Source organism: Gasterosteus aculeatus, chromosome 10 (assembly GCF_964276395.1).
Source record: "Gasterosteus aculeatus chromosome 10, fGasAcu3.hap1.1, whole genome shotgun sequence".
Taxonomy (NCBI): Eukaryota; Metazoa; Chordata; class Actinopteri; order Perciformes; family Gasterosteidae; genus Gasterosteus; species Gasterosteus aculeatus.
In genome coordinates this window covers 3,708,463-3,729,880 of record NC_135697.1, presented here as the reverse complement: position 1 = coordinate 3,729,880, position 21,418 = coordinate 3,708,463, and the positions used below count along the sequence as shown (strand labels likewise).

Below are 21,418 nucleotides of genomic sequence, written 5' to 3'. Positions count from 1 at the left end.
AGCAGATTAAATATATATATATGTAAATATTATCCTATCTTAAAAAGGTATCTCTCTTTAAAAACGTCATGTTTCATAACTAAGAAACGGAAATGCATTTTTCAGTTTCCACGAAACAGATTTTGCAAAATGATGGAAAATGAGTGTATTATCTTCCTGAATGTACAGACATTTTCGTTACTGTCATGTGTGGAACTTGTCGGTCAGCTTGCTCATCATAAGTAGAGTCTGGTCATTAAAATATATTTGAATTTAAAAACAGTATGTTGGGCCGGTGTAAAATGGACTTCACTGCTAGACAATGAAACTTGATTGAGGAAAATGGAGGCTGAGCTACTTAGACTCAATAATAAATAATAAATCAACCTTTATTCAACTTTGTGTATCATTTTGATTATTAACGGTAATTATTTTGATTATTAACAAATGCATATATACAGTACCAGTCAAAAGTTTGGACAAGCTTTCTCATTCAATTGAATGGGAAAATGTGTTTAAACGTTTAACTGGTACTGTGTGTGTGTGTGTATATATATATATATATATATATATATATATATATATATATATAGTTATAGTTCCTCACTCCAGTCCAGGTGGAGTCAGCATTGCTCCTCTGAACTGCAACGACAACCTTAAAAAACCACGAGGAAGAAGACAAACACTGTGGTCTGCACGCCTTTCAACAAGATACTGTACACCTAAAGCAAAGGATGTAATTGTGAACTATACTAAAGGCGCATGTCGTGGTTCTAGAAGCGACCCGAGCATCAGATTCTGTAGCAAACACGGCGTCGACGACGGAAACTGGCGACGGACGCGGACCGCTGGCCGCCGGTCGGGAGCTGGCGCGGTAACGTCTCCCACGTTGGAACGGTGCGACACATTCATTTTGACGCTGCTTAGCGGAGATATTCGCCACGTCTAACAAGAGTAATTAATCCAGCACAGCGGTTGATTTATTTCGTCGCGCGGTTATATCGACGCGAGGCGTGCTAGCTAGCCGCCGCGAGCTAACGGGACAGTTGGGCAGACTAGGCTAGTGTTAGCTTAGCATATGGTGAGCTGCTTTTTCTTTCTTTTTACAGGTCATGTAATTAATCCACATATCACCGCAACATGGCTGACTCCAAAGAAGTAACTGAGGCAGAGGTAATGAAACCCCTCATTTCAAAACTATCTTTAATGTACAAGCTGTTAAAGCTCTGTGCAGCAGTGACGCTAGTTTTTGTTTACACGGTGTAAACAACGATGAACATGTGATTGTTTTGAGGGAACGAGGGGAATAGTTTGATTAATGTCAACAAGTGTTTGATAGGTATATTAGCGATATAAAGTAATGTAGCCTACAATACCTTAGCTTGCTTTATTGTAAAGCTAAATAACGTTAATGAATTAATTGGGATCTTGCAGTACTCGTATAGAGGCATCTCAAAACAGGCTGAAGCCTCTTCCACTATTGGAAAAAGTGTTCGATATATATTAGCCTACTTTTAAAACTTTTTTCTTCTACATGTTATCTAATAGCTTAACTTTTTATATCATAATTATCAATACAGCCTTTTCCATAAAGGGGTGTTAAAGGGGACATATTGTAAAAACTCCACTATTTTGGTAAATCCACCGACCCCCAAACTCCCGGCGATTTGTTATGGTTCTTGTAGTCAGAAACGTCATGCTTGAGTGACTGCGAATGAGCTTCCTCATCATTGTGTCGTCACTATGAAATGGGGGTCTCGCTCACATGGCCGCCGCCCCCCCCTTCACTCACTATAGATGCACATCTGCCAAAGCGCTTCACTTTGTTTTTGCACACCTGGGATGCACTTGGAATAGCTAGCTAGCAGCATGAAGCCAATGAAGCCTTCGAGATGCGGCGTGGTCGGCTGCGCAGATCCGCACAGATCTGTGCATAACGTCCCGGCCTCAAAAGACACACGAGCGAAATGGATTGAATTCATATTTGAAGGTAGTGCTCCAGAAAGAATTGGCAAAAGTCTGTTGGTGTGCGCAAACCATTTTGAATTGGACTGTTTTACCAATCTGGGCCAATATAACTCTGGACTCGCAACAAGATTGACCTTGCAAGCGGGATCGGTACCAACTATCCGTCGCAGTACAGACGGGGGAATTGTAAGTATCTTTAAAAATAATTCTTTTGACCGTTTGGTGTGGTTAGCGACGTTACCAGAGGAGGGCTTGGGCTACGTAGCAGCTGCTCAGGTGTCGTAAAAAGTCTGGGTTTCATCATTTGTCAATAGAAGACTATAGAATGAGCCCGTGGTTGCGATTATTTGTTGCATACATATTAATGATAACATCGGTGTCAGGGACGGAGCACCATGTCAGCAATGCAACAAGCCCTCTTTAATATGGATGAATACATTCTAGTACTGCAATAATAACAGATTGTGCATTATTTCATAGCGTCTTTTGAGCTTCAGTGAAATATTGGCACCCATCAAGCTGAGAAGACTTACCAACCCTTTGAGTTGGGGAAATCTGGAAGAATTCAGCCAAAGAACTTTCTCTCGTTCTGATAGATTCATCGGTCAGATCAAGTATCAGCGCTGCGTTTGCAAAGGGAGAAGCAGGTCTGTTCTGTTGTTCCCGCAGGACGGAAGAACAACTGACTAACATTAGGAAGAACGTTACGTTGTGTACTTGTTGTTGGATATAGAAGAAAAGATTGCTATCGAGGAGGAGCAGGTCCTTCTGCCACAATACAAGATCCAATCATATACCATGTGCGGCCTCCTAACATTAATGTGAACATACCGAACAAAGCGTGAGTGTTGTGTCTCTGAAGCCTGGCGCGTGCTTCTGCGTCGTTGTGTCGACGCACTCATTTCGATTCATGGTTCTAAAAGTCTTGCGTGTGTTGCAGAGCAATTCACTGCCAGAACAACAGGTGGAGTAACTTTTTTTTTTGTCGAGGACGACCTAGAGAGTCACGTCGTTGTGTGTGGAAGTCGTTGGTTTGTTTATTTATTTATCATGGACTTTATTGCCCCGTGCTTTTTTCGCGGACACATTTGTCCCGTATTTTCCTCCACAACTTCGTTCACCCCTCGACCGGCAAACCAACGTTAGCGGCGATCTCCCTCCGTGAATCCAACCCGCTTATACACCCGTCATTGGCGGGTTGTCCCCCCGCCTATAAGATATAGTCGGGTGGATGGGGGGATGTGGGGCGGTGGAGACGGTGCTTTCAGGGTCCGATCGATGCTGCGAGGTGCGTCCGCTCCCGCCGCCCCCCTCGCCATCCACGCCTTAAATCTTCGGCTGCTCTCCAGCCGCGCCGCCTGCCAAGGGCTCCTTTTAGAATAACTTATTTTCCCCGTTAAGATGGTTCAGCTACTGTAGAGAAAAGGGCACTTTTACCTGGTTGGCACTTTCAGCTTTGCCCTCTGACCTTGCACTCCTCAAGACAGTGACTCCCTAAATGAGCACTAGCTAAAACGTTTTTGATTATCAGAATCCTGCTATTGTACATGATTCAAATAGTTTGTCTTCCACAGATAACCGAAGGGACAGACGGACAGTCCATGGAAGCTGTTTCAGAGCCACCAGCATCGGTGGATGTTGGAGACCCAGAGCGTGTTTGTGAAGCTTCTTCTAGACCCTGTGAGCGCGCAGAGAAGGAGAACCCGGTAGTTGGTGAAAAAGAAGGGGAACGTAATGAAAGTCAACCCGAAGAACCTGAAATAAAAGACACCGGTTTGGTCCTTGGTTGTGAGCCAGGCAGCTCCTCAGATTCTGAAAAGGAAGATGGAGTTGAGGTGAAAGCCGAGGAGGAGTTTGAGACAAACGAGGAACGCGTCGCAATAAAGGATGGCTGCTCAGAGGACGGTCCTGCAGGACCCGACGCCAGCGAGGACGCGGATATGCACGAGACAACTTGTGAGGCGCTAGCAATCACGGAAGACACGGAAACCAAGGAGAGCGTCAACGCGGAGGCAGATGTCTGTATGTTGAGGGTCTGTGCGGCGGCCGACCTCGATGAGATGATGGACATCGGCACGGTGGATCAGGTGGAGCAGGAAGCTCAGATGAAAGAGGAGCAGCAGCCTAACGAGATGGACACGGACAACAGCCGCTCACCCTCCCCTGTAAACAGAGGTAGAGTTAAGCACACGTTTAATCAATCAAGATCTATTCAAGGTTTTCCGCTGCAGAGAAACATTTCCAACCAGCGAGTTGATGTAAAGTCAGTCCGCTGCTGCGACAACAGAACCGTTTTCTTTATTTTTATTGCACACCTTTTCAGGGTGGCGGGAGGTAATTTTGGCCCCTTGTTTTAATGATAAGGGAAACACTAATTAATAAACTTGCTTTATGAGTATTAGCAAGTTTATTGTACAGTATGTGTACGGCCGTTAGCATTACGCCTTTACCTGTACTGGGGTAAAGAAATATTGTTTCCTTTTTTTAAAAATGGTCTGTTTTTTAAAATGGAATGAGTACAAAGTGACAAACTAGACATCTAATGAGTCTTTACTAATGAATAGCCCTTGCTTCATATGCATCAGGTAAATGTTTTCTCTAGATCTGTGCTGATTTTGCCTCAGATTTTTCAATCCCATTAAAGAGAGAGAATCGTAATCGCTGTGAACAGTTTGAGAGCGTCGCTACATTATTCACAGAACTTTTTATTCAACAAATCACCCGGTTTTAATCCAGGTCCAAACACTTGCCCTTGTGAAATGTAGGATAACATTCTCTGTGAATGTAAACGATGCACCGCCTCTATTCATCTCTGTATCCCCGCTCACAGCCTCAACGATGGAGGACAGTAACTCTGTGGAGGAGGGAGCTGATGTGAAACCAGCAGTGTGGCCGCCGCCTGCGGAGGAGGAGGAGGAGGAGCTTTCGGGGGACGTGGAAGAGGCTCCAGACACGGCGCAGTCCGGCTCGTCTCAGTCGTCTAAGGCCACGGCCACCTCAGGTGAGGGACCTCGGAGATCCCACTTGAACTTTTCTAGATCATCAGTTTCCTAAAGGAACTCTCTTGGCTGAGCGGTAAAGCACCTGGCTAGTGTACATATCATCATTAAATGCTGCGATTGTTACTGCTGCAGTGTACACTGTATTTTCCAATCCAGGCGCTATGACTTCCTGCCTCTTCTGAAGCATCTTAATGCTTCCTCACATCCAGAAATTAAAAGTAAATATTTCTTAGCTCCCTGGTTGCGTTAGATTTCCTTTTTGGTTTACCCCTTTCATTTCCATGGGATGAAAATGATTATTTTCTTCAAGCATATTCTTCAGTGTTTACTTTGCACTGTTAACCAGCTCACATGTCGCTTGTGTTCCCGTAGGAAGAGACCGCTCATCACCAGCGGCCGCGCTGAACGGGATGAAAATAGTCAAGCTGTCGATCCCAAGATTAGAGACTGTAAATGTAAGAAGGACAACCCGCATCAGCATGTAAAATAAAACGGCTGCAGAGAAAATTGTAAGTGGGGCTGTGACCTAAATCCAGGAAGTCAACACAACGGAAACATTTCTTTTCTGTTGTAGAAAAGTATTCAGGCGGTCAAGTCGTCTCCTTCCACGCCTTTGGTCAAGGTGAAGGACGAGCCCATAGATGAAGAGTATGAACAAGCTCTGATACCTTCTGCATTTGCAGCAAGCGTGAAAGATGAGCCCAACACTGCAAAGGTCACACACACACACACACACACACACACAGTAATCAGACTGCACAAGATATGGTCTTTCTCTGTCTGATCTACTAACATATACTATAAATAGTGTTGCTTGATCAGATTTAATAAAACGTTTTGTATCAATCTTTCCTGAAAATATAATGTACAATAACAAAAGAAACGTAAGGAGCCAATTTCATTTTGTCGGGATCCATTTCTGTACCCATTCACTTTGTAAAACCTCTCCGTCGGGATACAAACCCAGCAGAGGCAGAACAATAATCCATCCCTATATTACTGTATGGATTTATCTCTGACTCCAGGTGCCAACTATAAAAGATGAAGTGTAAACTGACTTGAAATAAAGTCAATAGCCCAGCAACACCCAGACCGCAAACAACCCATCTGATTGAAGCGGTGTTTTGTTTTCCTGAGGTCCCAGCAAAAAACATGAAAATAAAAAACTAACTAATAAAAAATCATATTGATTTGCAAGAGTATTATTCTTTAGTTTTTGATTAAAAATGAACAGTTTCTATTATACAAAATGTTAATGTACCCTTAATGTTATTTAACGATGGGAACGGTACTCACTCAGAACATCTTTGAATGCCACTTGAATATAATTGGACCCCAACTTCTCAATTAGAATATCCCAAATAAAGTGGATCAATAAGGTTATGAAGGGATCCATATTCAGTTAGCTGGCTCTTCACCGCTGTGTCTCTGTTGTGTGATGGACAGGAGGGCTTGAGGATCGGATCGGTCTTCTCTGTGCCCCCAGCCGCCGAAACGCAGCGGCTGCCCATCTTCTACCCGTCATCGCAGCACATGTCCTGTTCCAGCTGCAAGAAGAGCCTGATGAAAGGCCAGACGGCGTTCCAGAGGAAGGGCTCGCCGGCGCTCTTCTGCTCCACCACCTGCCTCACCACGTCCCTCCCTGTGACCAGAGGAGCCACTAAGATCTGCTACCGCTGCCAAAAGTGAGTCTACTAGAAAACCGCGTCATCTTTCCACGCGCGCGGTACTCAACCACTGCCAAGCACTGGGATCGAACCGCCTCCAGTCAGACAATCGGCGTTCTTTCATTTGATGTGTTTGGGCCGCCTGCACACGGGCTCGAACACGGAGATGTCTGAGGCCGCCGTTAGCAGCTAACGGAGGAGTACCGCAGGGATGTCCACTGTATTGAACGCTGTGCAGTGCGGCGGGGTTTATCTCGCCAGTGGGTATCAAACACACAGCTTCCATTCACATGGTGGATAGGGTGAAGTACTCGGTTGTAGTATCACTTTAAAGGAACTGGTTTCATAGAAAACCCTATGAATATGACACAGGTGTCACGCATCCTTTAAATGTTCTGGAAAGTTCCTTATACAGCTTTATCCTTGATTGTAACTCATTAAGTCCCTAAGTGACACATACGGAACATATTTGTGGGTCATGTGACACGGTCATGTGATTTTGAGTTCCCACAAAAACATCTCCAAGATGGCAACCCCAGGTTGTGACACATCTGACGGAAGAAGCTAAATTGAAAAAACCTTGTTTTCATTGCTAAAGGTAAGATTCACCCAATTTCAGAATTCTAATGCTTACATAACATGTCCTTTATTATATTGAACCTTTTGTGAACACATTTCTTGAACAAACTGGTATAAAACAAATCAGATAAATATCGTTGTGACACATATGTCACATCAGGAATTTAACCTAAAAAAACCTGATGTGACATATATGTCACAATAAGAAAAATAATTATGATCTGCTCAGTTAATTTAGCTGATTCAATGATATTTAGCTAATATATTTTATATTATTCAATTGAATATAATTGAACATTATGTATTAATCAAATGATTAATACAATGTATGAGGATTCTATTTTTACCTATTAGTAAATAAAATAAAGTCATATTCGAATGCCTTTTTTTCCTGTAGTATGTACAACAAGAAGCAATATAGCATTCAGGATGCGCTGGCAGTCATCCAGGGAGACGACAGTGACTTTGAGGGATGTGAAAGTGGCTCAGAAGACCCTGAAGACCCTGATTACAATCCCAGCAACAAAGACATGGAGAATGATGAGTCAAGTGATTCTGCTGATTCAGACTGTTGTGAACCAAGTGATTTAGAAGAAGTACCTCAACCAAAGGTGAACCCTAGGCAGCAAAATACAACTGCTCGAGGAAAAAAACAGTTTTCTTGGAGAAATACACCTTTTGAAGCCCCTGAGTGCACATTCAAAGGACAGAGTGTCACACCTCCAGACAATCTTCACACTCCCCTGGAGTATTTCAGGAAGTTTGTAACAGAAGAAATGATTGAGTTACTGAAGGAGCAAACTAATTTTTTACAGTGTACAACAATCTGCATTTCACAGGAATGTTAACACCACTGTTAAAGAGCTGGAAATATTGATCGGCATCTACCTGCGCATGGGTCTTTGCCAACTGCCGGGAAATCGTGCTTACTGGGAAAATGACACAAGGTGTGCCATGGTGGCTGACAACATGTCACGCAACCATTTTCAGACCCTGCTGGCATCTCTACACTTCACTGATAACACCGATTTGTCAAACAGGCACGAAGAGGATAAGTGCTGGAAGATCCGCCCATGGCTTGATATGTTTCGCAAGCAATGCCTTGAGATCACCCCAGAAGAGCACAACTCTATTGATGAGCAAATGGTGTCTTTCAGAGGAACACACAGCCCAATAAGGCAGTATGTCAAGAGCAAGCCCATCCTTGGGGATTGAAAATTTGGGCACGTTGCACTTCCTCTGGAATCCTCTGTGATTTTGAGGTCTATGAAGGTGGCACTGGGAAAAAACCTCACTTGGCATGGGAGGTGACGTTGTGGTCAAGCTGTGTGAGACCCTCCCGTCAAACCAAAACTTCAAAGTATTTGCAGACAACCTGTTTTCTTCAGCACCACTGGCGCTTGAGCTTCTTCAGCGACATATCTACTTTATAGGAACACTCCGCAGCAATCGCTTGGCTGGTTGTCAGCTTGAAGATGAGAAAAGTCTTGCCGAGAGGGGGAGAGGATCTGTGGATGCCAGGGTAGAGAAAGAGGGATCTGTGGCCATTGTCAGGTGGTATGACAACAGATCTGTTAATCTAATCTCTTCCTACTGTGCAGTTGAACCTCAAGACAAAGCTCGACGCTGGAGCAAATCAGACAAGGCATTTGTGGAAGTCAACAGGCCACACATTGTGAAGGAGTACAACACATTCATGGGAGGGGTAGACCTCCAAGATGCATGCATCGCAAGGTACAAGTACCACATGAGGTCACGGAGGTGGTACCTCTACCTGTTCTGGCAAACCATAATGATAGGCCTTGTTAACGCATGGCTGATCTACCGCCGTGACTGCACTTGGTGTCCAAAAGCCACTGAAACAAAGGAGTTTCCAGGCAGAGGTCGCAACCAGCCTTACTCTCATCCATTCACGAAGGGGCCGCCCATCAGGGAACGCCACATCTCCACCACCACCTCCCAAGAGAGTTCGTGTTGGAATTCCAAATGATGTTCGCGTGGACCAGGTTGCACACTGGCCTGTGAAATGTGACAAGCGTGGGCGTTGCAAATTCTGCAAAATCAATGCAACCACCACCCTCTGTGAGAAATGCGATGTGCGTCTTTGTTTCACTGAGGAAAGAAATTGTTTCAAAGATTTCCATTTGGCCTAGGCTTAAATGCCACACCTGCTGATATCAACGGTTCAAACACAAAAGTGTATTTGTTTCTAAACTCTTTTTGAAACATGTTTTTCAAGGTTACTACATACGTCTGTTGCTCAGTTTTCTACAGTTACAGTAGCTTTATGATAATACCTCAAATGTGAGGTCGTCTTAATTATTTTTAATCAGTTTGCAACTTTTTGTGTTGTAAAACAAATGAGAAAAAACTATATTTTGTTGTAAAACCTAAGACGGGAAGTTATAGTTTGTGGAAATGCAAATAAAAAGACAAGTTTTCTTACCAAACAAAGCGATTGTCAGGTTGATTTATTTTCCAATGAGGAATTAGTTTACCATTAACGCCCAATGTGACATATATGTAACATTTCAGATCTTTGCCAGTAGAGGGTGGTATTTCAAAAACAATGTCAGAAATGGGTTCGATGTGCTCTATTTAATCTATATGATGCATGAATTTAGACCTGTTGTTGATGTCATCCCAGGTTTATAACACGGCCTCAGGACGTCATTCTGGTTCCAGATGCTAAAGGCATCATGAGAGAGTTCTGCAGCCAGAACTGCCTGAACTCCTCCAACTACAGGAAAAACATCTCCAACTTCAGGATATCTGCTGCCACCAAAAAACCTCCGCAACCAATTTCCCCGCAGTCGCTCTGCAGCATGTGCACAAAATACTGCATTGTAAGTAAACCGTGAGAGGATGCTTACGTTAATTTGTTTATTAAAGATTTGTCTGCCAATTATCTTCTGGATTCGCTGATTAATTCTTCTTTTTCTCTAAAATGTTGCAATATATTGATTTGAAATTGTAATTTGTAAGCGTACACCTTCAACCTTTTGGTTTTGTCGACCAATAACTGCTTACAATGATATAAAACAGTCTCACACGAGACAGGGATGTGTGATGTCTGGAGAATTACTCAATTAGTTGATCACCCAAATCTCGTCTAATTATGTGACATCTAAAACGCTTTTAGTCCTGCATTGTCAAATGACAGTATATAAAGTATTAAGCAGAACAGAAGTACACGCAACCTTTTCTCCCTCGCTGCCCCTCTGAGCAACACTTTGTTCGTGAAAAGTGCGACGCTCTGAAATAACACACCGCGGTTGTTATGTCATCCCTCCCTGCAGAGTAAACACGAGGTGATCCTGAGCGGTTCCGTCCACAAGATCTGCAGCGACACCTGCTTCAACCGCTTCCGCGTGGTGAACAAGCTGTCCATGGCCGGCTGTGCCAACTGTGGCTCCTACTGCCACAGCAGGCCGCTCATGCTCAAGATGGAGGACCGCAACAAAACTCTGTGCAATGCAGAGTGTCTGGCCAGATACAAAGCGGTACGAGAGCTGATGACACGCACTCCATATAGCGTCGACTATGCTGGGAAACTGGAAACTGGAGATTGTTGCAGAACTCCATATAGTCTGCATCTTCCAGACATCTGAAGCTCCATAGTCATCTTTTTTATTACACAACCGGCGGGGGTCTTACTTGTTTTTCCGTTCTTGTGAAGATGACTTAAGTATGAACTCATTTTAGATTTCGGGCGATGTGGGCGATTATTAAAATAGAAACTGCAGGTTCTGTATTTTTTGTTTATCTCTTAACAGAATACGAAGATAACCAAGCCCTGTACGATGTGTCGCTCCACCCGGTTGCTGGCAGAAATGGTTGACAACAAGAACGACGATGACTCCGTGAACCTTTTCTGTAGCAGCAGCTGTGTGATGGCATTCAAGGTCCAGACTGTCAGTGCATCAGGTACAGGTGGCTTCCATGACTGACGTTGGCCTTCGTTACTTCACACTGTCGCAATGTGTTTTTTCCATGGCTGTCAATAGATTAAAAACCTACCGTATTTTCCGCACTATACGGCGCACCGGATTATAAGGCGCACCTTCAGTCAATTACCTATTTTAGAACATTTTTCATATATAGGGCGCACCGGATTAGAAAAGAAAGAAAAGGACGCTGTCTCTCGCGCTTTAATCTCATGAAGTGCTCGGCAAGAACGACCGCTTTGTTTCTCCGACGCGCCCTGAAAGCAGCTCCATATCTCACGCGCTTGAGCGCCGCTCAGCATCTCGCCGTCGCAGACCGAGATTATGAGGCGCACTGTCGTTTTTTGAGAAAATTAAAGGCTTTTAAGTGCGCCTTATAGTGCGGAAAATACAGTAATTAATCTCATATCTTCAAATTCATTATTGGCAATTTATGAGTTTTGTTAGTGTTGTTTTTAATGAATGTTTGTTTTTCTTCTAAAGACTAAATCTTAAAAATAACGAGTAATCGCTTTAGAAAGCGTGTATTTTAGACACTTGTTATTGTGTGTTATTTTAAACACACAACTACACACATTTGATCATCTTGGAGGCAGAATTCCACCGGGTGGAACATGTCGAACTAGCGACTCTTCCTGCTGTCCTCCTGCACTTTGCTCTCAACCCTCCATCATTTAACGGCTGTGTTTGAAGTGGCAACAATCTCCCCACATTCAGCAGGACGTTTTCAAACCACCGTCTTTTAGGGACACGGTGGTCCTCTGCAAATATTTTGCTGCATTAATCTCTGCCACATTAATCGCATAGATTAATTCATGTTGACGGCCCCAGTTTTTCCTATTTCTTTACTTAAGTGTATGAAAACCCTTTCCTTCATTTCTGCAGGTGCTCTGTTGAATTGTGATAGCTGTGAGAAGATCTCGGTCCCAGCTTACCACCTGGCCATGTCCGACACCTCCATCAGGAACTTCTGCACTTTACCCTGCGTCATGGCTTTTCAGGTAACGAGGATCACTCACTGGAAAGGTTTAAGGTATTTCTATACAACAAATAGTTGACAACCATGTTGTCAATCCACATGAGAACACAGTCGGTCTAGAACACGCATGTCTGAGTCGCACTAGAAACCCTAACAGGTTGGCAGTGGTTTTTACTTTACTTTTTTTTTTTTTTTTCCTTTCTGTTCCATAGGAAAAGTTCAAAAAGTCCCAGAAACAGGTGAACGTTTTTACCAAGCTGCCAGTCGGCTCCACCCAAGTCCAGACCGGCCCTCCCATCCAAACCCCGCAAGACGTCCCCAAAGGACCGCTGAAACTGAACTGCTCCCAGTGTGACCACAACATATCTTTTAAACCCGAACTCCTCCAGATCAAGGTAACGTGTGAGAGTGCGAGAGAGAATGTTCCACACAGCGGGGAAGTAAAGGGTCACATACGCTTGTCTTCCCGTAGTCCCTGATGTCTTCACAGTCCTCCAACCTCTTTAGAGTTTGAGACAGGCTTTCAGCGTCTGGCTAGAGAAATGTTACATTACGTTATTACATTACATTACAGGTCATTGAGCTGACGCTTTTATCCAAAGCGACTTACATTACACTTTAAACCCAGGGCTTTTTTTACATTTTGCCCGGGGAGCAAGGTGTCTTGCTCAGGGACACTTCGACTTGAGACATGGGGCAGCCGGGGCTCGAACCACCAACCTTGCGGTTCCCAGCGCACCCTCTCTACCCCCCTGCGCCACAACGACCCCATGTTGAAACTAGTACAAAACTAGGGGGGGGGTTTAATACCGGATATGCAGTGATTGTTTCTAATCATCGTGTTCCATCGTGACACTGGCTTCATGTTTGTACCTGTCTCTCCTGTTTGTGAAGGACAAGTTGGTGTTCTTCTGCGGCGGCAGCTGCGCTCACGAGTACAAGAAAGACAACTTTGTGACGAGCTTGTGTGAATACTGTAAGATCGAAAAGATGACCGGCGACGCCAAGAGGGTTAACAACCGAGACTGCTTCTTCTGCAGCGACGGTGAGGAGACGGAAAGGACAATGGTGCACACACACAGCGTCTAGTTGTCAACGCAACCTTATTAAACTGCACACTCGCGCCTTCCTGCCAGGCTGCAAGCTCCTCTTCAGACACGAGATGTCTAAAAAGTGGGGGAAACACTGTCTCTCCTGCATCTACTGCCACGGCATGTCCAAGAAGCTGGTGACGGCCCAGTACGGAGGCTCCACGGAGGAGTTCTGCTCCGATGAGTGCCGGTCCAAATACACCATGCTCTTCTGCCATGTAAGCAAGCCTCGGTGCGCTGATTCGAATCACACTCGCACACACACAAAAAAAATCTATTGGTTGTTTTCTTACCTCTCAGGTTGCAAAGTGTGACACGTGCGGCCTCAAAGGGAAGCTGAAGCAGAGTCTTCCCCTGATGGGGGGAGTCAAACACTTCTGCAATCTGAGTTGCCTGCTACGCTTCTGCTGCGACACAGTGGCTACGCAGGGCCGCGTTGTCATAGGTTTGTGTGGTTATGGTTGAAATTTCAAGTTTAATTTTTCAGTATTTGATTTCTTAACCATAATGTATTGATATCGGTTCTCCTTTTGACGTCACTGTTAGATTAACATCGTTTAAGCAACTTCAGTCAAGATCTCAACAACCAAATACGTTTGTTTTTTTTTCTTCAGAATGTTAAACCCCGTTTAAATGCCAGTTTGATAGTCTGTTATAAATAAAAATACTAGGGGCCTATTGCATTTATTTTGAATTTGATGCATTTTGTCAGCCCCCCACTGACTCCGCTCGTGCTTCCTGGTGTTTTCTTGGGTCTGCAGGTCCTGAGGAGACCACGCCTGTCATTGCCAATGTCGTCTCACTTGCTGGTCCTCAGACACAGAAATCAAGCGCTTCCGAGAGAGACGCCCAGCAGCAAGACACAAACGCAGGTAATTCCGGTTATATATGTCGAACATACAGGAGAGAAGAAAAAGTTGGCAGTGTTGACTGTGAAGGCCTCATACTCTGTCATTGTGTTCACAGGCACAGTCTTTCAATCACAGAACTCTGCACATGTAAGTTGTTGTGTGATACATGTGTAAACCGAAAATCCCAGTGATGTTTCTACAACTTGTTTGGAGTCAACCTGTCTTCATTCCAGTTGATTTGGACATGATTTGGAAAGCCTCACAACAGTATGTAAGGTGCAAGTATAAGCACAAAAACAAAGCCATGAAGTCCAAAGAATTCTTGCTTTAGACCTCTGAGACAGGATGGTGTCAGGGCTCCAATCTGGGGAAAGGTTCAGAAACATTTCTGCATCATTGAAGGTCCCAATGAGCTCAGTGGCCTCCATCATCTGTAAATGGAAGAAGGAAGCAAGCCTGGAGTTTGCCAAAAGGCACCTGAAGGACTCTCAGACCACGAGAAACAAAAGGAATATTTCAGATTATTAAATCTGCCAAAGTATATGATGAGCCTCAGATTCACAATCAGTATTTGATGCAGCTGTTGCATGCCTAGATAGTGATTCTGAAATCACTACATGTGTCCTTTTTGACTCCTCTTCAGATCGGTATTCAGACAGATGCCGTGAGTGTCCATCTTCCAAAGATCCTGAAGAACAAGGCCGTGCTCTGCAGACCGCTGGTGCAGAACAAAGGAGTCACCTGTAAAACGCAGACCGCCGACGTCGAAGCACAGACGGGTAAGTACCCAAACAACGGCGTTTCCATGGGAACAACGTTTCCCATTTTTCGCTCGGAAATATCGCGCAATTTGATTTTAGTCCACAGTTATATCTTTCAGTCACTGATGTGAGCAACTTGTGAATGCGCTGTCTAGAATTCTATGTTTATATATCTGATGTTATAGTAAGAATTTTCACTACTTAGAGCTTTTTTAACGATTTCTGCCGTTCTCTGTAGAGGACGTTTACCCTCAAATCATGGTGGTTCCTGTACCAGTGCCGGTGTATGTCCCTGTACCCATGAACATGTACAGCCAGTATACGCCCAAATCTCTGGGCCTGCCATTGCCGGTATGTCACAAACTACGGCCACCTCTTGTTTAGGTGTTTGGGTACCGGATCTCATCTTTACTCTGACTACCGCAGGTGCCGGTACCCATGTTCCTTCCTGTGAGCACGGACAGCGCCGAGCGCATCATGGAAACCATCCAGGAGATCAAGCAAAAGATCCCGTCGGACCCCTTTGAGGCTGAACTCATCCTCATGGCCGAGATGGTCGCAGAAGAGCATGAGAAGAATGACAAGGAGGGACCAAAGGAGAAAGGAATGGAGAAGGAGGGAGAGCGACAAGAAGCAGCGGCTTCAGATGGTGAGCCCAACAGTTCTTTGGGCGGTGTGTGTATGTTTGTATGTATGAAGGAGATAAGAGTCACACTTCAGTAGCAATGTGCACCACAACAGCCTGTCTGAAACGTTCTCCTTACCGTGTCTACTCTGAGAGTGACAGCATTGTGGGGAGGTCATGTAGATGGACTAATTCATCACACTTCACACATCTGTGGTTGCAGATGAGAGTCAATGGAAAATACTATTTGATCGTAAATCTATTAAACCTCACACTCTTTCACTTACACTAAATTGGTGACATTAGTCCAGTGGTTCCCAAACCTTTTCTGTCATGGCCGCCATTGAGAATATTTTAAACCCTAACCCCCACGCGACGTACAACCTCAGCCGCTCTGCGAGCCGTGATTTTTTTAGGGTTGGCGATGAAGTGAAGTGACGTGACCCCCAGTTTGGGAACCACTGAACTAGTCGATGGACCACTAACTGTTTCCCTCCCTGGACTATAAATTTAAAAAAGACACGTCATTATGCTGCGGTTAATTGTGGCGCACGGCCTGAAATACATTTGACGGTGACGGTAGAGACGGTGCGTTCAGGGTCCGATCGATGCGGCGAGGTGCGTCCGCTCCCGCCGCCCCCCTCGCCATCCACGCCTTAAATCTTCGGCTCCTTTTAGAATAACTTATTTCCCCGTTAAGATGGTTCAGCTACTGTAGAGAAAAGGCCGCCGTCTCTCGCTCTTTAATCTCATGAAGTGCTCGGCGAGAACGACTGCTTTGTTTCTCCGACGCGCCCTGAAAGCAGCTCCATATCTCACGCGCTTGAGCGCCGCTCAGCATCTCGCCGTCGTAGACGAGCTTTGGCGTGTTTGGCAGAGCGCCTTGAATATACGGTAACCGACACTTTGAGCACCGACGCGCTCTCTCCCCCCGCGGCCCCCCCCACATCTCACTTACGCTTATGTGAGGACGTAACGTTAATTCTCCTCATTGAAAGTCTGGGAACTTTTCTTCCTCTCAGTACAGAGCGCCAGTTTTGGTGTCGGCCTGCCGTCTAATTTGTTTCGGAGTTGTTGCTGTAAAGGCAGTTTAGTAAAATGATTTTAGACTAAATACTCCAAATCTCCACCCTCCATCATTGCTGTGAATACTTTCTCTAGCTTCACCAAGCTATCAACACAAAACGTTATTATTATTATTATGTTATTTCACTCAATGACGTTGATGACGTACTGTGATTTGATTTTTTTTTCATCAAGGGAAGCCAACTCCGCTGGGCTTCCTCACCGACACGACTGCAACTTTTCTGACACACAGCGCAGTGCCATGTTCTCAACGCTCATTCACCACGTAACATTTACAGGGGAGCTGTTTCACGCGTCACGAAACGCTCAATAATGAATGAAGAGAGAAGGAGGAGAGGAGGAGACGACAGAGGGATCACGTAAACCGTTAAAACGCTTTTTTATTAAATCACTTATGTGATTAATGATGATGACATAAGTTATATTCTGAACAAAGTGAGGAAGCCTGGCTTCCCTTGGCCTCTGCAAGAAAACGCCACTGCCTGCAGGTTCATGTCTATATTTTCTCCTGCCTCTGACTCCCTTTGTTGCTGCTAATTATTCCCCACGAGTTTTCCTACGACACTGGATGTGGATGTCAAGCTCCTCCCGTCTCTTCCTTGACAGACCAAGCCAGTAACTTCTGTGACGACTTGGACACGGAGGAATTGGCCAGTTTCCTCAACAACTGGGAGGACGGCACCTCCGAAGCGGGTCTCCGGTCTCCCGGGCGACCGTGCGGTCTGGAAAAGCTCCACGCCGTTCTGGACATTCCCACCGTAGCGACCAATCCGCCTTCCTCCGAACCCGTGGCTCCAGCGCCGACTCCCATGGACGTCGAAGCTGACTTCGCTGTCGGTGAGGAGATGTTCAGATGTGACACGACGATCACTTGACCCCGTCTCTCGTCCTCGACCGGCGGTAGAAGGGGTCCGGTTGAAGCGTGGTCGGGATAAAGAAATGCTGTGGACTCTTGTTGGACACATCAGACACCGGTTTAATATTTCACGTGATGAAATTGACAGAAACTCTGGAGCGGATGGCCCGGCTGAGAGAACAGTCCCAGCGATCCCCGAGCCCGCCGCCTGCCGCCCCGCGACGACGACAAGCTCACCGTAAAGCCCGAGAAAAAAGGGTAAGTGTCTGTGGAATGAGTTAAGATGCCGCCTGTGCATTCAGGACTACGTCGGATTCTACTTGCTATACAATTTGTTTGCAGTTAGGATCGTGCGAATACCTTCCATGTGTCTGGTTCTCTCACCATGACCATATCCATGATGTAATTCTCTCTCGCTCTCGCTCTCTCGCTCTCGCTCTCTCTGTGCGCCGCCAAAGGGTCGTAAGTCCCAGCGGTCGCCGAAGGCAGCTGAATCGTCCACCCAAAAAGGCGCCTCCAACAAGGCCGTCGCTGTAGACATCCCGAAACTGAAGAGTCAATATGGAGTCGACGCCTGGAAGCGATGGATCCAGTGGAGGCAAACTCAACCCGACTTGGAGAAGCCGCGCTTCGGTTGTGAGTCTGGATGCAGAGTATACCCACCCACTGTAGCCGATCTTCACATCATGTGCTTATATTATATGTTGGACTTATATGTTGGACTCTAAATTGGACCCGTGTCTTGATTTCAGCACGGCCCATAGAGCTGAAGGAGGATGTTCTTCGCTGCACCACCGCCGAGCTGAGCTACGGCCTCTGCTGCTTCATCGCGGAGGTGAAACGGCCCAACGGAGAGCCGTATTCTCCAGACAGCCTGTTCTACCTCTGCCTCGGCATTCAGCAGGCAAGACCTTTAGAACACGCAGACCCTCAACGCGCGCAACAGGAAGGAACAATGTTTTGTGAACATATGTACACTTTCGCCGCTAACACATTGTAGAGTTTTTCCCGTATGGGGGAGGGCAAGTTTACCGGCAGAAACTTTCAACGTAAAGCAGGAATGAGCAGTAACTTGTATACTAAAGCGACATAAATGACCCTCGTTGTTCTCATTGCATTTGTGACCTTTTCGTCTGTGCAGTACCTGTTTGAGAACGGTCGTGTGGAGAACATATTCATGGATCGCTTCTACAACAAGTTCTCCACTGAGATTAATGACATGCTAAGAGATTTCAAACCCTCGGTCACAGCAAGTGGTGAGTCCTGCATCTGCCATCTTATGCTGCCAATCAATCCGCTTGTCTTCGGTTTGCTGAGTTCCGCTCCCCCGTCCCCTGCAGGTTACATCCACTCCCGGGTGGAGGAGGAGTTTCTGTGGGACTGTAAACAGCTGGGGGCGTACTCTCCCATCGTCCTCCTCAACACTCTGCTCTTCTTCTGCTGCAAATACTTTGGCTTCACCAAGGCGGAGCAGCACCGCCAGCTGTCCTTCGCCCACGTCATGCGCTGCACCAAGACCAATCCGAACAACACCAAGACCACCTTCCTGCGCTTCTACCCGCCGATACCCGCAAACGAACCAGAGAAAGGTACCCATGCGGCTGAGTAACGGCACGTGTTTAGGTCGGTGGTGTAACAGGCCATTGTTGAGCCGTGCAGCTCCTCCTCACGCTGCATCAGACAGGAGCCATGTTGGGTTAAGTGTCTTGCCCAAGGACACATCGACATGCGGGTTAGCGGGGCCTGGGATCGAACCGACAACCCTCTGATTGGAGGACGACCGGGCTCCCCACTCACCCACAGTCGCCAGACGGTTCTGAGATAAATTGTGTTTTTTTTTTTTTTTAATGGTTCCCTATCAGGAATGGTGTAAATGGGTTTGTGTCGTCCTCAGATCCAGAGGTTCCTGTGAAGAAGCGTAAGGAGGAAGGTAAAGAGGACATTCTGGAGATGATGGAGAACACGGAGAACCCTCTCCGCTGTCCAGTGAGACTCTACGAGTTTTACCTCTCCAAGTGGTGAGTATAGAGGCACACTGAACCAGTAAATGTGATCCAAAAAAACGCTGTTTTAAGACCGACTCAAGAAAATGACCCTTTAATAGGTTGAGAAATTAAACTTTATCCAAGGCTGACACCAAAAGGCTATTCTATTCATTTTTGAGAAATAATTGTAATCTTTTAATAGTAGTTCATACTAATAGGTAATTTACTATGTTTCGATCAAACACTGAAGTCCAACTTAATGCTGCAAATTGTTCACTCTGCCTTCCCTGCAGCTCGGAGTCGGTCAAGCAGCGCACCAACCTGTTTTACCTCCACCCGGAGCGCTGCTGCGTCCCCAACAGCCCCCTGTGGTTCTCCTCCACCCCTCTGAACGACACCACCATGGAGGGCATGCTCGTCCGCATCCTCACCGTCAGAGAGCTCCATCTTGGGAAGAGGAAAGCTGAAGGGACGGAGCCGAGGACGTCTGAGGATTCACCGTTCATACCAACCGACGAGGAGGAAGAAGGGGATTCAGAGTGATGTAGAGCAGAAGTTCCCTTTTTATTGGCATAGGAGCCTGTTGTGTCAATGTTTGTAGATGGAAACTTAAACGTGGCCCGAGAAATGGACAATGGAGTAAATATCTGATAGACATAACAATTTAAAAGTCCTACGGCAATCACGTCTGTCCTTTTTGTGTTGTATCTGGGAACAATTGTCTCATGGATAATGTTTTCCTTCATTTATGTTATTCTGTCAGTTTGATATTTTTTTGTTGTTGTTGCATACAAGAACACTGAAAACTGCTTTGTGTGATGTAAATCTAATTATTCAAGTCAGTGACAAACATGCAGTATCGGTGGACGTTTTAACAATACATCAACACCATCACAGTGTGTCACTTATGCTTATATCTAGATCCTGTATTTTTCAGTATTTTATACCCTGAACAAACTCGGAAATTGAAATACTTGGAATTCACAGAAAATCACATTTGATCCAATGAAAAGGGGGCGTGTGAAAATGTTTTCACATGATTTGAATAAATTAGTGACATACTTTCATTGATATCTGGGCGAACTCTCCACAAATGTTGTTAAAGACACTGACATAAACACAAAAAGTTGAGTGTTGTTTCATCAACTTTGCATAACCTGGTGTATAAAAAAATGTCTACAGTCCCTACTATGGCTGCCAATGTCCTCAGTATTTTCTACTGTAAATTGTTTTTGAATAAAAATAATTCAAGAGGGAGTTGTTTTATGAGAACAGGAAGCGGGTGTGACTTATTGAATGAAGCCTCGATAAATCTTTCCGCATAAAGCCTAGTTTATGCTTCTGCGTTTTCAGAGCGACGCAGACGCGAGGCGCCCTCGCGACCCCCTCGCGACCCCCTCGCGTCGCTTTTCACGCGTCCTCGCGCGTGTACAGACGTGTTTCCAGGCGAGCGTCCCGCAGCGCACCAGGCTGCGATTGGTCCGCTAACTGCGTCCTTTACGGAGTCTCACGTCTCCGCTTTCACAGCCCGATAGCGCCATTATTAAAACGAAGAATGTTTACGAGAGAACGGATCAGATTTAAGAACTTTTGTCGGAAGAAATGCGTAAATATGAGCGCTTATACGAGCCGTCATTGGCGGGTTTAGAAGCGGTTTGCCGGTCGAGAGGAACAAAGTTGTGGAGGAAAATACGGGACAAATGTGTCCTTGATGAAAAGCAGCAGTGCGATGCACGGGGCAATAAAGTCTATGATAAATAAACAAACAAACAAATAGACGTGACTCTCCAGGTCGTCTTCAACAAAAACACGTCACTCCGCCTGTTGTTCTGGCGGTGAATCGCTCTGCAACACACGCAGAACCATGAAGAGTTTCACACTCTTGCTTCTGTTTTGGGTCGTTGGAGCGAATGTAAACGCGTTTAAATAACTTTTTTTAACTACATGTGGTTGAGTACAAAGCATTTGTAAAAGTTGTAAAACCACTTAAGTTATGAGTTCACTCCCCATCACTGGCTAGTTAGTGTTAGCATGCTAGGAAG

At 45.5% G+C, this 21,418-nt stretch overlaps 1 protein-coding gene across 4 annotated transcripts; it reads left to right on the top strand.

Moving 5' to 3' along the window:
- The first annotated feature begins 587 nt into the window (after nucleotides 1-587).
- Nucleotides 588-20,654, top strand: zmym4.1 (zinc finger MYM-type containing 4, tandem duplicate 1). Of its 4 annotated transcripts, XM_040188694.2 has the most exons (29): nucleotides 646-876; nucleotides 1,089-1,152; nucleotides 2,076-2,133; nucleotides 3,522-4,122; nucleotides 4,778-4,948; nucleotides 5,322-5,404; nucleotides 5,524-5,664; nucleotides 6,396-6,634; nucleotides 9,843-10,041; nucleotides 10,495-10,698; nucleotides 10,972-11,122; nucleotides 12,028-12,143; nucleotides 12,334-12,516; nucleotides 13,016-13,166; nucleotides 13,258-13,430; nucleotides 13,513-13,657; nucleotides 13,974-14,084; nucleotides 14,179-14,210; nucleotides 14,707-14,842; nucleotides 15,063-15,175; nucleotides 15,251-15,473; nucleotides 17,142-17,372; nucleotides 17,540-17,649; nucleotides 17,850-18,027; nucleotides 18,144-18,295; nucleotides 18,533-18,647; nucleotides 18,732-18,980; nucleotides 19,286-19,409; nucleotides 19,670-20,654. In XM_040188694.2, the coding sequence occupies exons 4-29, from the start codon at nucleotides 3,549-3,551 to the stop codon at nucleotides 19,917-19,919; spliced, it is 4,554 nt and encodes a 1,517-aa protein (XP_040044628.2). In that variant the 5' UTR covers nucleotides 646-876; nucleotides 1,089-1,152; nucleotides 2,076-2,133; nucleotides 3,522-3,548; the 3' UTR covers nucleotides 19,920-20,654. The 4 variants fall into 4 exon arrangements, with proteins under 4 accessions (XP_040044627.2, XP_040044629.2, XP_040044628.2 ...); XM_040188693.2 differs by lacking the exon at nucleotides 2,076-2,133 and having other exon boundaries at nucleotides 588-876; XM_040188695.2 differs by lacking the exons at nucleotides 1,089-1,152; nucleotides 2,076-2,133 and having other exon boundaries at nucleotides 638-876.
- Nucleotides 20,655-21,418: the final 764 nt, after the last annotated feature.

Excerpts from the sequence above, each read along its gene's own strand:
- zmym4.1 (XM_078080753.1), top strand. The coding sequence starts at position 1,849 with ATGAAGCCAATGAAGCCTTCGAGATGCGGCGTGGTCGGCTGCGCAGAT. Across the intron at positions 10,042-10,494 it reads TGTGCACAAAATACTGCATT|AGTAAACACGAGGTGATCCT; the intron begins GTAAGTAAACCG and ends CCCTCCCTGCAG. Across the intron at positions 14,843-15,062 it reads CGACGTCGAAGCACAGACGG|AGGACGTTTACCCTCAAATC; the intron begins GTAAGTACCCAA and ends CGTTCTCTGTAG.